The sequence below is a fragment of the Primulina huaijiensis genome, chromosome 6 (assembly GCF_012295235.1).
Source record: "Primulina huaijiensis isolate GDHJ02 chromosome 6, ASM1229523v2, whole genome shotgun sequence".
Classification (NCBI taxonomy): Eukaryota; Viridiplantae; Streptophyta; class Magnoliopsida; order Lamiales; family Gesneriaceae; genus Primulina; species Primulina huaijiensis.
In genome coordinates this window covers 4,527,282-4,539,810 of record NC_133311.1, presented here as the reverse complement: position 1 = coordinate 4,539,810, position 12,529 = coordinate 4,527,282, and the positions used below count along the sequence as shown (strand labels likewise).

The 12,529-nt window shown below is 33.7% G+C and overlaps 1 protein-coding gene across 1 annotated transcript in view; it reads left to right on the top strand.

Moving 5' to 3' along the window:
- Positions 1–1,259: 1,259 nt before the first annotated feature.
- LOC140979036 (acyl carrier protein 1, chloroplastic-like) overlaps positions 1,260–12,529 on the top strand; it is a 59,573-nt gene continuing 48,303 nt past the window's right edge. Inside the window, exons 1-2 of the mRNA XM_073444391.1 lie at positions 1,260–1,263; positions 1,407–1,435. Coding sequence (XP_073300492.1) covers positions 1,260–1,263; positions 1,407–1,435 — 33 coding nt within the window. The remainder of the gene's footprint in view (positions 1,264–1,406; positions 1,436–12,529) is intronic.

The window sequence follows — 12,529 nt, the reverse complement described above, 5'->3', positions numbered from 1 at the left end:
GTAAGGCTGGCTTGGGGTTGATTTTTGTCATACCATGCCAACAGATCTTCATTGTAGTTTTCTTTGATCATTTTCTTGACATCTTCTAGGGATATTTTTCTTTCGAACTCTACATCTTTCTGGTGTAAAACATTTTTGAGGAATTCTATTTCTTCTAGATGGATGTTTTGACCTCCTCTTAATTGAAGCATTCTTTCTCCAAACCATCTAGAATCCATAATTTTTGGGTCACAAGTTTTCATTCATCACCATGCTTGTTGCGAAACTGGATTGACAATTTTATGTAAAATTCTTCTCTTAATCTTTGGACTATGACTTTGTGACCATATGGTGTTGTAAACATTAATCTTCTAGTCTCATTTTTTATGTATAGGATTTAAATATTTTCAATAAATAATTTCCTAGCAGAATTTTTGCTCATGTATTATGAAAATAAATCGGTGGTATTTTCACCTTGTACCAAGGTGTTTGGCCAGGAACTCCGATTAATATTTCTGTCATCTTAATCTCATAGGTAGGATTAAGATTCTCTTGGAAAATCGTCCAGCAATATGAGATAATTCTTCTTCCAATTTTTTTTGGAAACACTCCTCTTTTTGTTGTACTGATTCCGAAATCAATATAAGTAGCAAAATAATCTGCTTTATATTGTTCATATAACATCCTTGTTATGATGTATATCGAGAATGAGCTCGTGGTTATTTAATTTTACACATTCCGTCATCTGCCATGAATTTCATTACATTCTCTAAACGTTTCCAAAGTTTGTGTTTCTCGAAAAACTCTAGTCCAAGAACCAATTGATCTGGTTCTTTTCATGTGATTCCTTTGATATGAACTTTCAATTCATCAATTGATCATTTCTTGGTAAGTTCTTATTATAGTTTGTTCCAAATAGTAAATAATTTACAAGGAAATTGATTTATTTTTCTTGTAATATCAAATACTATTTCGATTTCTTTCAACCCTTCTGGGCATCTAAGTTTTCCTATTGTCGAAAAGCTTTTTAGTACTTGTTGGGTTTCGTGGGCATGTGTTTTTCTCCGCCTATGACTTATTATTCTATCTCTTTGAAAAGACAGTCTTCTTGATTCCAGTTTAAGACTTTGATTCTTTTGTAAAATCGGTTTGTCTTGGATCTAAATATCTTTTTCTAGTATTAAAGGAAGCTCGATTATTTATGTATAAATTGTTTGAGCAACTTTTCCAAATATTTCTGATATTTCAATAAACTCAATTATAATAAACAATTCTAAGTGATGCGTATTAGATAGAGAATATGAAATTTGATAGTTAATATAATATGATCTATTACCTAATTTCATCAGAATTTTTTCTTTGAAATTTTGATGTAATATTAAAGCTCAGGTGAAGTCTCGATCTTCTATGTCGTAGGCAATTCTCAGGTAAATTAATCCCACAATATTCCTGTGCACATATTCCTTGAGATTGTTCCCAGTAATAAATCTTGAAAATTACTCATTAGTTTATCGCAAATAGCAATGTCAATAGGTGAATATATTTTTTCTTTAAAAATAGCTTTTATCATAATCTAGATTGCTCCAATATGAATCCAGTACATAGTTCGTGCTACTTTTATCTTGATTTTTTTTGCAATTCTTCCTTAATTTCTTCAGAAGGAATTAATTGCATCTTCATCTGGTTTCCCGTACCATTGATATTTTAATTTTCCTTCTGAAAACTTTGTATATTAGATGATGCTTTCTGTTTTCTTAGGCCAATATTTCCTAAGAACTTTTATACATGTCCTGCAGAGAATCTTTGATATCTCTGTAGGCTAGGATTTTCCCTCATGATCTTTTGGACCATGCTATTAGATATTGTTGTCTGAATAAAGAAACCAGACAAGAAAAAAGGTGTTTCGAATACCTCGTTTTCAGTCATATTATGATTTTGTTCCATCAAATTCCTCTTGACTAAAGATTTCTTCTTCATATAAACATTCATCTAAAGGAATATCTTCAAACTGGTATGCTTGAACTACATTTTGATAATAAACCGCTTCTTCAATATCCAGAGTTGGTTTGAAGCCTTTTGTCCCTTTTCTGTCATTTTCTAGAAAGTTGGTCGAAATATGACATCTTGCTCCACATGTTCAGAAATTACAATCTTTAAAACTTTCACTAGCTCGTGTTTGAGATCTTCTGAAAGTTCTATTTATTGGTGTACCCTCATGCTTCAAGATGAGTTCGATGTTTTGGAGGACATCCTATTTCTTGATGGTCCACTTCTTTTGCTAGATTTCTAAGATATGACTTTTTGTCTAGGTCATATTGTTCTTGATTTCCAATAACTACTTTCGCACTACTTCCGCTTCTTCTCCTCCTAGCATAAGGATGGATACCAAAGCCCTTCCTTTTCTGCCTTCGTGGTTTACTTCCAATGATTGTTGGAAGATCATTTTTTTACAATATAAAAGAATACGTTAATTAATACCCCTTATCGTTCGTAATTCTTTTGTAATGTTGTCATATGATACAATTCTACAAATTTTTCTTTGAGAAAAGAGGCCCTTGTCGAAATATCAGGATTACCGTGGACATATTCCCTAATTAACATTTCTCTCCGAGGACTTGGAATTTTGACGAAGAAAAGTTGCATTGCTATATTTTCTTTGCCCCATGAATTTCATTTATATTTAGTAAATAACTTAATGTATTCATCCACTAAATAGATTTAATTTAATTCATGACTCTACAAAGTGTTAGTAGCGGTTAATAATGGTGAAGTGTTTAGAAGGAGAGTTGAATACACGATTCGGTTTTTGAAATCTTTTCGGATATAAATTAGTTTTTTGAGGAACTAATTATGAAATCTTTTATGTCTATATCAATCAGTTAACTAATAATAGTAGTGCGGAAACAAACTGAAGAATAGATTGAATATTTTGGCTATGATATCATAATAGTATAACGAATAAAACAAGGAACACAAAGAGTTTTATGGATGTTAGAGACTTCAACTGCTCCTACGTCATTCCTTCTATCTCAAGGATAGAAATTCACTAAAAGACTTTGATTGATTACAAAAAACTGTAATAATCCACTTCAGCGGACTTAAACAACGCCAAAATAAAAATCTTAGGTTTTATTCTCACTTATCAGTTGATAGCTGAATGGCTCTAATAAGTAGCCTGGATGCTACGAATAAATCACCGAGGTAAGAGCTGAATTTTACGATTTGTAAACTGAATAAACTTGAATGTGAATCGCAACTTACTGATTTGTTCTTGATGTAGTTGTTCGTAGATTGTTAACCTTTTTCCAACTGAACTCATCAGTTATATATAATATTCAATTCCAACGGTCACATTTAATGCATTAAGTGATTAATATTTGTTGAATCGTCTTTTAGTCCATGTAGATGACTTTTTCTGACATAGGTATGATGTATCAGACTGTTTAGTCTCATCTGTTCTGATTTGGTACGGGTTGTCAGTTTGTCTGCTGAGATTCTAATGCAACTGATGACGTGTCTAACTGATCAGGAGTCAAACTAGTCAACTGATTAGTTCATCTAGAATACATCAGTTCCAACTGATGTCTTTTCACTTTGAACGTCTCAGTTCAGTTTTTAGTTAAGCTATATCAGTTCTGCGAATCATTCATTCAGTTTTTTAGATCTGTTATCAATTTGTCAATCTTCGATTCATCAGTTTGAGATTATAAATCCTTTGAGAACTTTAGTTGGTTTACTTCAGTTCTACTAGTTCCATTAAATTTGCTAAGTCTTCTTCAATTCAGTTACGCTTTACCAGTTCAAATATCGGTTTAGTTCAAGTCTTTTGATCGGTTACTGGTCAGTTTTTCAAACTCTAAAACTAATAAATTCCAACAGCTTCCTATTTTTTGGTGTTTGACAAAACATAGATTTCTGAACTGTTATACTGAGTTATCTGATATTCTTGATATTAATTGATTTTTTGAAACTGATTGTAGATAAAAATAAATCTTCAGAAATGTACAGATTCGTACAAAATAAGAAATTTTCATTAATTTTGAAAGAGATAAGTTTAGATTCATAAAAACATTTCAAAATAAAAAGTTTCAAATTATATATAGACGCTTCTCAAACTGTGTAACTGATGCATGACACTTGATCATTTCTTTGATTTCTTGTCAGCTGGCCTTTATCATTTGAACTGTCTGGTTCACTGTGCTTCTTACTTGTCTATGTCGTCTTCTTCTATTCTTCCTCCTTTTTGTCAACAACCGTCACTCGGAAAAAGAGTAGGAATGCTGAACTGACTTGAGCAGATTTAGCTAACTGATTTTGCACAGTTTCAATCTTTATTGGTAGGCTTGTGTGCAGAAAATCAATCCTGTTGCTGAATAGTTCTTGGGAAGAGATCAGTTTAGGAATCATAACTGCTTAGCTTTTTTTCTTTTCAACTGTTGAGAATAAGGCATATACGTCCTTGGTCAGCTTATTTAAGTCTTTCATTGTGTGGTCCTTGAGAGTGTCTAGATTTAAAGAATGCAGACGTTGTGTAGAATTGACTTGAGAGACTGTGGATCCAAGATCTTGTAAACTGGATAGTATGCTGTCAAGCATGACGTCAGTGGCAAGCGGTGGTTCAGGTGAGAATTCTTCAGCAATAGCTGGGGCTTTCCCTTTTCCTTTGTTACTGAAATCCACCACTGCAAACTGTCCAGGGCCATCATCTTGATCAACATTTTCTGCAACCTCATTAACAGATTCTTCTTGTACTGATAGACTTTGAGGCAAATCCTGATGATCAGTTGAAGCAATAGGTGCCTAAGCAGTCTTCTTGGATGAGATCGGTTTGTGCGAAGCTTCGTTAATAAAGAAAGTCTCAGGAACCACCAAGCTAGTGGAAATCAGTTTTGGTAAAACTGATGGTTCATGGACTGTTGTCTTGGCTTCAACAGCAGTAATCGGTTCAGTTCCCAACTGAACTTTTTCAGCTTGTGCCTCAACTTCAGTTGTTGGGGGGGACTTTCTTTCTCTACCATTGGTTCAACAATAATTTCTTCAGCAACTGATAACAACAACTCATCCACATTGGCTAAGGATAGATATGTGGTCAGTTGAGCTAATGGTTCAAAAGTTGGTAAAATGATTAAGGCTGTGGAGGAGGAGGGTTGAGCTAATTTAGAAGTTGATGGAAGAGCAATATCTGTCAGTTCTTTGATGAGTGGTTTTTGAACTGATTCCATATCAGCTTGTGCAGCGACAGAGTCAACAACAGTTGAGATAAACTCCTCAGTTGGACTGCTGGTGTCAACTGGAACGTGCAACTTTTATCTCATCTCCCAATTATTGACCTTGAGTTGCAGAGTGATGATCAGAGTCCAGTTGCTGAAATATTGCCCGGTCGGCATACGGAGTTGGTCCAACTAGATCATAGATTTATTCAGTTCCGCCGTCACTTCAGTTAGCTTCTTGATTCTTATCAAATCGAATAAGTACGCTTTTCTTTCCATGGGTTGGGCGACTAAAACAGCTTTCACTGCCTTCATCACTACTGATTCCAAAGAAATGAATCGCTTTAGAACTGATTTCTTCTTCAGCTTCTTGGCTAGGGTTACAGTCCTAAATTGTACCCATTCGTCAAAGTGTTCCATTTTTAGCTCAGCATACTCGTTGATTTCATCCATTATGAGATCAATCTGAGTCTGAATGGCATTGTTCGGCCTTGGCTCTTCAATCATCTTGACCTTGCCCTTGGGATCAGTCGGGGCACGTGGTAAATCCTGTCCTGACCCAGTCGTGTCCACCACTTCTCTGATTAATACCCCTTTTGGTCGTGCCTGAGGAAGAATGGTCGGATGGACAACTGTGGTGAGGGGAGCTGAAATCCCAGTCAGCTTTAGAGTTTCCCCAGATTCAGTTACTATTTTACGATGATAGTCTTCTTTCTTTTTGGATCTGAGCTCTGCAGCTGGTTGGACTGATTGAATTGGTACTGCAGAAATCGGTGCCTCTGCTCCTGATGAAAATAATCTGAGCTATGGAAGAGCTCATGGAGCAACAGCTGGCTTGGTCTTCTGAGACCGTGGCTTCTTGATCAGTTGTGGGGAAGGAGTCTTCTCACAGTCACTGGTTATCACAACCAGTTTTCTCTTTGGTTTGGGAGGAGCAACTTCTTCGGGCTTAGCAGCTTTCTTCATTTTAACCACTACCTCCTCATCTGCAACTTTCTTGGACTGAACCTTAGAAGCATTGTAGATCTTTAATTTAGCAACTGTTGAGGTAGATTCTAGAGAGATTCCGGAGTCCTCAATTAGTTTGCTTAGCTGAGGAGCAAAACCTTCGACTGCTTCGTCGACTGCACCATGTTCTTCAATATATTGAACAAAATTGATGAGCGGTTCATCTTGATTCCTTTAACTATCGCGGTCATCACTTGGAATTTCTCCAATGTCAAGGCAGCAAAGGAGCTAACCTTGGCCAAGATGCGCAATATCTGACAGCAGCTAATACTCTGGCTTCAGCTCTCTCTTCGCCTATGTCACTTTGATCATTTGCCCACTGGCTGAAAGTAGGGTTTGCATCTCTTCAATATGAGAAGCAGCTACTTCTGAAAAGCTTGAAAGTCCTTTAGCTTGCATTTGGAACAGATTCCTGAGGAACTCTTCATCAACAATCATGGAGTGATCGTTGACCATCATCTGAATCATCCCGTCATCAGATACCGAGCTGGAATCATAGACAGATAAGAGCTCTGGCGAGTATAGTTCTTGAGAAGCCACCCCAAAAAGTGACAAAGTCCAGACACTTCAATCTTCTGAAATTCTTCCTTGATTGCTTCATCCTTAATAGTGACAATGTAGTCGAAATCGATAGCAATAGCATTCAATAGAAAAGCGGGAGCTTGGGCTGCCATTTCAATCTTGATTTGTCTATGAGGAAAGGAAATGCAAATAATTTGCTCTGGAGATTTGAAAGTTAGAGAATTTTAGAAACTGTAAAGTGAATTCTGAGAAAGGTCGTTTCTAAATATGTTTCGTGACTTCACATTTCGGAGGCATGTGTCAGTCCGTGAGTAGTTTGATCATTAATTCAGGTCTTTCAACCGTTTTTATTCATTTTAGAAACTGAACTCGTGTAGTTACGCAAAAACGGGATTTAGATTTAAAATATGAATAATTTTAAAATATCAAAACTCAATTAATCACGATTTTCATTAAAGAACTCAATCGAATTAAAGTAAGTCAACTTATGTGATAAGACCAGTTTATTCAAGCACTGACTGATTAGTTTGAAACTGACTCAGTTCAGTTCACGAACAACTGACAATTCAACATTCCCCCAAAATTAAGCATTAAGATAAATAAATAAACCCTAAAATATTTCTAAAGTAAGAAAACTCAGTCTCAGGTAGAGGCTTAGTGAAGATGTCCGCCACTTGCTGTTTAGTTAATAAGTATTCCTGTCGAATGTCCTTCTTTAGAGCATGATCTCTGATGAAGTGCTGTCTGAAATCAATATGCTTTGTTCTGGAATGAAGAACTGGATTGTGTATATAATCGCAACTGAGATAGTGTTATCATAGAAGATTGGTGATTCTTCAGCAATAACTCCACAGTCTTTCAATTGTTGCTGAATTTAGAGCAGTTGAGCACAAAACTTCCAACAGCTAGGTATTTAGCTTCAGTTGAAGAAGTAGCAATAGAGTTAAATCATGAGATCAGTCAGTCTCCTAGAAACTGACATGTGGAACTGACATGATCCACTTGTACTTTTACGATCCAGCTTACATCCTGCATAATCTGCATCTGAATATCCAACTAAATTGAAAGAAGAATTTTTAGCATATCATAATCCCACATTTTGTGTGTCTTTTAGATATTTCAATGTGTGTTTAGCAGCTAAGAAATACGATATTTTAGGGTCAACTTGAAATCTAGCACATAAACATACAACAAATATAATATATGGATGGCCAGCAGTTAGATACAATAATAAACCTATTAAATTAGATACAATAATGAACCTATTAAAAATTTGTAGAGTGTCATCTCAATTGATATCCCCACTTCATCTTTATCTAGCTTGATTGATAAACTCATGGGAATGGATGCAGCTGAGCATGTTTCCATGCCAAATTTCTTGATCAGTTCCTTTGTATATTTAGTCTGACAGATATAAATATCATTTTCCATTTGCTTCACTTGCAAACCGAGAAAGAACGTCAGTTCACCCATCACACTCATCTCAAATTTGTCCTGCATTAATTTAGAAAACTTTCACATTATTTGGGGTTATTTGACCCAAAAATAATATCATAAACGTAAATTTGATAAGTAGAGAATGATATTTTTTCGAGAATTTGAACAGTGTCTTGTCAACTGTTCTTACCGTAAAATCATGATCAATTAAAAATTTAAATAAAGTCTCAAACCAAGCTCGGAGTGCTTGTTTAAGACTATATAAAGCTTTTTTAAGATAATAAACATGGTCAGGAAGTAAATGATTTACAAAACCTGGTGGTAGTTCTACATAAAATTCTTCTTGTAACTGACCATTTAGAAACACGCTTTTCATATCCATTTGATATACTTTGAAGTTCTTGAACGATGCGTAGGCAAGGAATATTATGATTGCTTCTAGTCTAGCTACTGGAGTATACGTTTCATTATAATTTATTCTTTCTTCTTTCTTATAGCCTTCTGGGAATAGCCTTGATTTATTGCGCACAACTGAACCATCTTCGTTCAGTTTGATCTTGTACACCCACTTCGCACATATAATAGATTTTGAAAGTGGTCTTGGAACTAAAGTACAGACATTGTTATGAGTAAACTGATTTAGCTCTTCTTTCATAGCAATTACCCAACTAAGATCAGCTAGAGCTTCATCATTTTTCTTTGGTTTTATTTAAGATATAAAAAGCAGAGTGTATATATAAATTAAGCATTTGTATTCTATTCTTTACCGTGTCAGATGGGTTACCTATTATCAAATCATGAGGATGATTTTTGCTCCATCTGTAGGTTGGATTTGTCAAATTTTTTTGTGCAACTGGTTCAGTTTATAACTGACCAGTTTCTTCTGCTTTAGTTGGAATGACTTCAGTTTGTGTTTGAATATTATCTTGGTGTACCTCAAACTGATCATTAGGAGCTGCGTTCCATCCAACTGGTTTATTTACCACTTCGGGTTCTGGTGTTTGAAGGATATTTCTGACAGCGTGAGTTTCATCTTCACCGTTATCCTCGAGATTGATATCTGTTAAGTGGTTTGTTAGCTCAAATGGATCAATTGGCTTATCAGTTAGTACAGTTTCATCAAAAACAACATGTATTAATTCTTCGACACTAAGAGTACGCTTATTTAATATTCTATAAAATTTACTAACTGACGAATAGCCAAGAAATAATCATTCATCTGATTCAACATCGAAAGCAGTAAAGTGTTTTTGCCATTATTGTGAATGAAGCACTCACACCCAAATATTTTGAAGTATGAGACCACACTTTTCTTACCATGCCAGATCTCATAGGGTGTCTTCGAATTATTCTTATTAATCATCGATTTGCTCTGAGTGTAACCCGCTGTGTTAACTGCTTCTACCCAAAAACTTTGAAAAATACCAGAATCAACTAGCATAGTTCTCGCTACCTCCTTAAGAGTTTGATTTCTTAATTTGTTCAGCTGCATCATTTTGGTCTGGTGTTCTTGCAGCTGAGAACTCATGTCTGATTTCAAAATTTTCAAGAAACTAAGAAAGATTTTGATTGACAAATTCATTTTCCCGATCGGATCTTATACTGTCAATCCCAATTGATCTCTCATTTAAAATTCGTTTGAAATGTTTTATCAGTTGTGAAGTAGTTTGATCTCTGGATTTAAAAAAGATTACCTTAGTAAATCTTGAGAAGTCATCAACAATCACTAAAGTGTATTTCATTTCCCCTAAGCACATGACTGATATTGGACCAAACAAGTCCATATGCATCAGTTCTGAGCATCGGGTAGATGATTTACTTCCTATGTTTTTGAAAGATGATCTAACTTGCTTCCCAAACTGACAAGCTGAACAAATTTTATTTTTTGAAAACTCAATCTTTGGCAGACCAGTTACCAGTTCATGGTTACTCAGTTGCGCAATGGTTTTGAAGTTTAGGTGGTTCAACCTTTTATGTCATAACCAGTTCTTAGATTGATTTGAAGCTACAAAACAGACTGGTTCATTGGGTTGATTACTCCAACTCACTTTATATGTGTTACCATATCTATTGCCTATCATAATGATGTCATCAATTGTATTTTTAACAGTACAAGTATGTTTACTAAATCCAAATGTATGATTATGATCATATAATTGACTTATGCTAATCAGATTATATTTCAAATTGTCAACAAGTAAGACATCATCAATAATGTTGTTACCATGGATAAGCTTACTCTTACCCATGGTTCTACCTTAAGAAGAGTCTCCAAAACTGATTTTGGGCATAAGAATCTGAACAATTGTGATATTAATTCTGTTTCTCCAGTCATGTGTCTTGAACATCTATTGTCCAAGTACCAGATTGAGTTTCTGGTCAGTTTTCTCGTAACCTGAATCACAAATAATAAATAAATTTGGTATTCAAATCTATTTAGGTCCAGAACTGATTATTTTTTTAAGAACCTGACTTAGATCCGTCGAACTAAATTTTCAGTCGTTGTGTTTCAACTATATTTACCTAATTTGTGTGTGACTTTGGGAAGACCACGCGTCACCTTTAGAGCAATTTTTTTGATTGAATGCACTATTTTAGTGCATTCATTTCATTTATGATGCTGCTCAGTCTTTCGTCAAACTCGTTCATTGATTCGCCAACCTTCATTTTGATATTATCGAATTTTTGCACGGCAACTGAAAGTTTATTTCCTTGGTTTGCTCGTTGCCTTCACATGGTTGGATCAGCTTCTCCCAAATTTCTTTGGCGGATTTACACATTTTGATCATGCAGAAAGTGTTCTTATCCAGTGTCTTGTAAAGAATGTTCTTGGCAACTGATAAACATAAAAATTGTACATTAATTAAATGTTTTATAATATAAATATATAGTTTTTTTTATTAAATGTTTAAATATTATATGTTTTATAATAAATTGTATAAAATATAAGTTGTTGTGTAATTACAAGTTTTTACTATTTTTTACAGGTTCGATAAAACAAGAATAAACTTGGTGTTGAAAATGGGATTAAGATGATTCTTGGACATGTAGAAAGTTGATTATAATATCTACAATATTGTTGACAAGCATGAGATAAAAATTCTCTCACAATTGGGATCAAATTAAGCAACAAATAAAGTTATCAAAGGAGTGATAGTTTTACCATGCTCTAGTATTTTGACCATATCTCTCAAATTACTTGGTCAAATAGTTTGAAAAAAATACCACAACTAGACAACTCAATTATCCACATGTTTCTTTTTATGTGAAGAAGCAAATTCGGAGAAGAAGATTTTCAAAAGTGATGTGTAATATAATATAATATCTTGGAACACCAATGAAGACTTATGTGTAAAAAAATAATATTTTATTTGTGGTTGTCTCCCCAAATTTGGCTATAAATAGGGGTGCATTGTAATGTATTGAGATATCCCTCATTCTATGAACAAACCTTTGAGTTCATAATATTTCTCTCTATATTTTTCCTTTATTTCTTCATTTAAATACAATTAGCATGTTAATTTCATATTCAAAGTTTTACACTTTGAATAATGAATAGCTAACTTCCTAAAGTTGAGATGATAAGGTGAAACTCTTGGCATGATAATAAGGTTATTAAAAGGTAAGAATCTATGTTTTATATTATTTAATCATTATTTATTGTTTATGTTATATTTATTTCTTTAAGCATTTTTATACCCTACTTATAAGTGGGAGTTTTGATTTATTGTTGCTATATGTTACACTAAATTCTTGGAACCATTTAAATGTTAGTTTGGTATTACCAACCATTTAAAGTGGATGCCTTGATTTATTATATATGAATATATTATAATATTAAATTCTTGGAACCATTTAAATGTTAGTTTGGTTTTACCAACCATTTAACTTGGATTCCTTGATTTATTATATATGAATATATCATAGTATTAATTTATTGGTACCATTTAAATGTTTGTTTGGTTTTACCAACCATTTAAAGTGGGAACCTTGATTTAGTGTTTACAAATATATATAGCACAATAAATACTTGACCACATTTATAAGTTTTGGTATATATTATATACTTATAAGATAATAATTTATAACATAATATAAATATGATTATTTAATATATTGGAACCATTTTATTAAGTGGATTTCAATATTGTTCGTTAATGTTAACTTTATTAAAATACCAAGAGTGGATCCTTTAATCTCAACTACTTAAATTAAAATTTGAACAATTAAAATTTACCCATTAAAGATTCAAACAATTAAAATTAAAAAGAAACAAAAACAAAAACAAAACAAAAAGACATTGTAGTGGACTTGTAATTACCTTAGCTTCCCTGTGGATACGATATCGGACTCACCGAATTATACTACTTGTG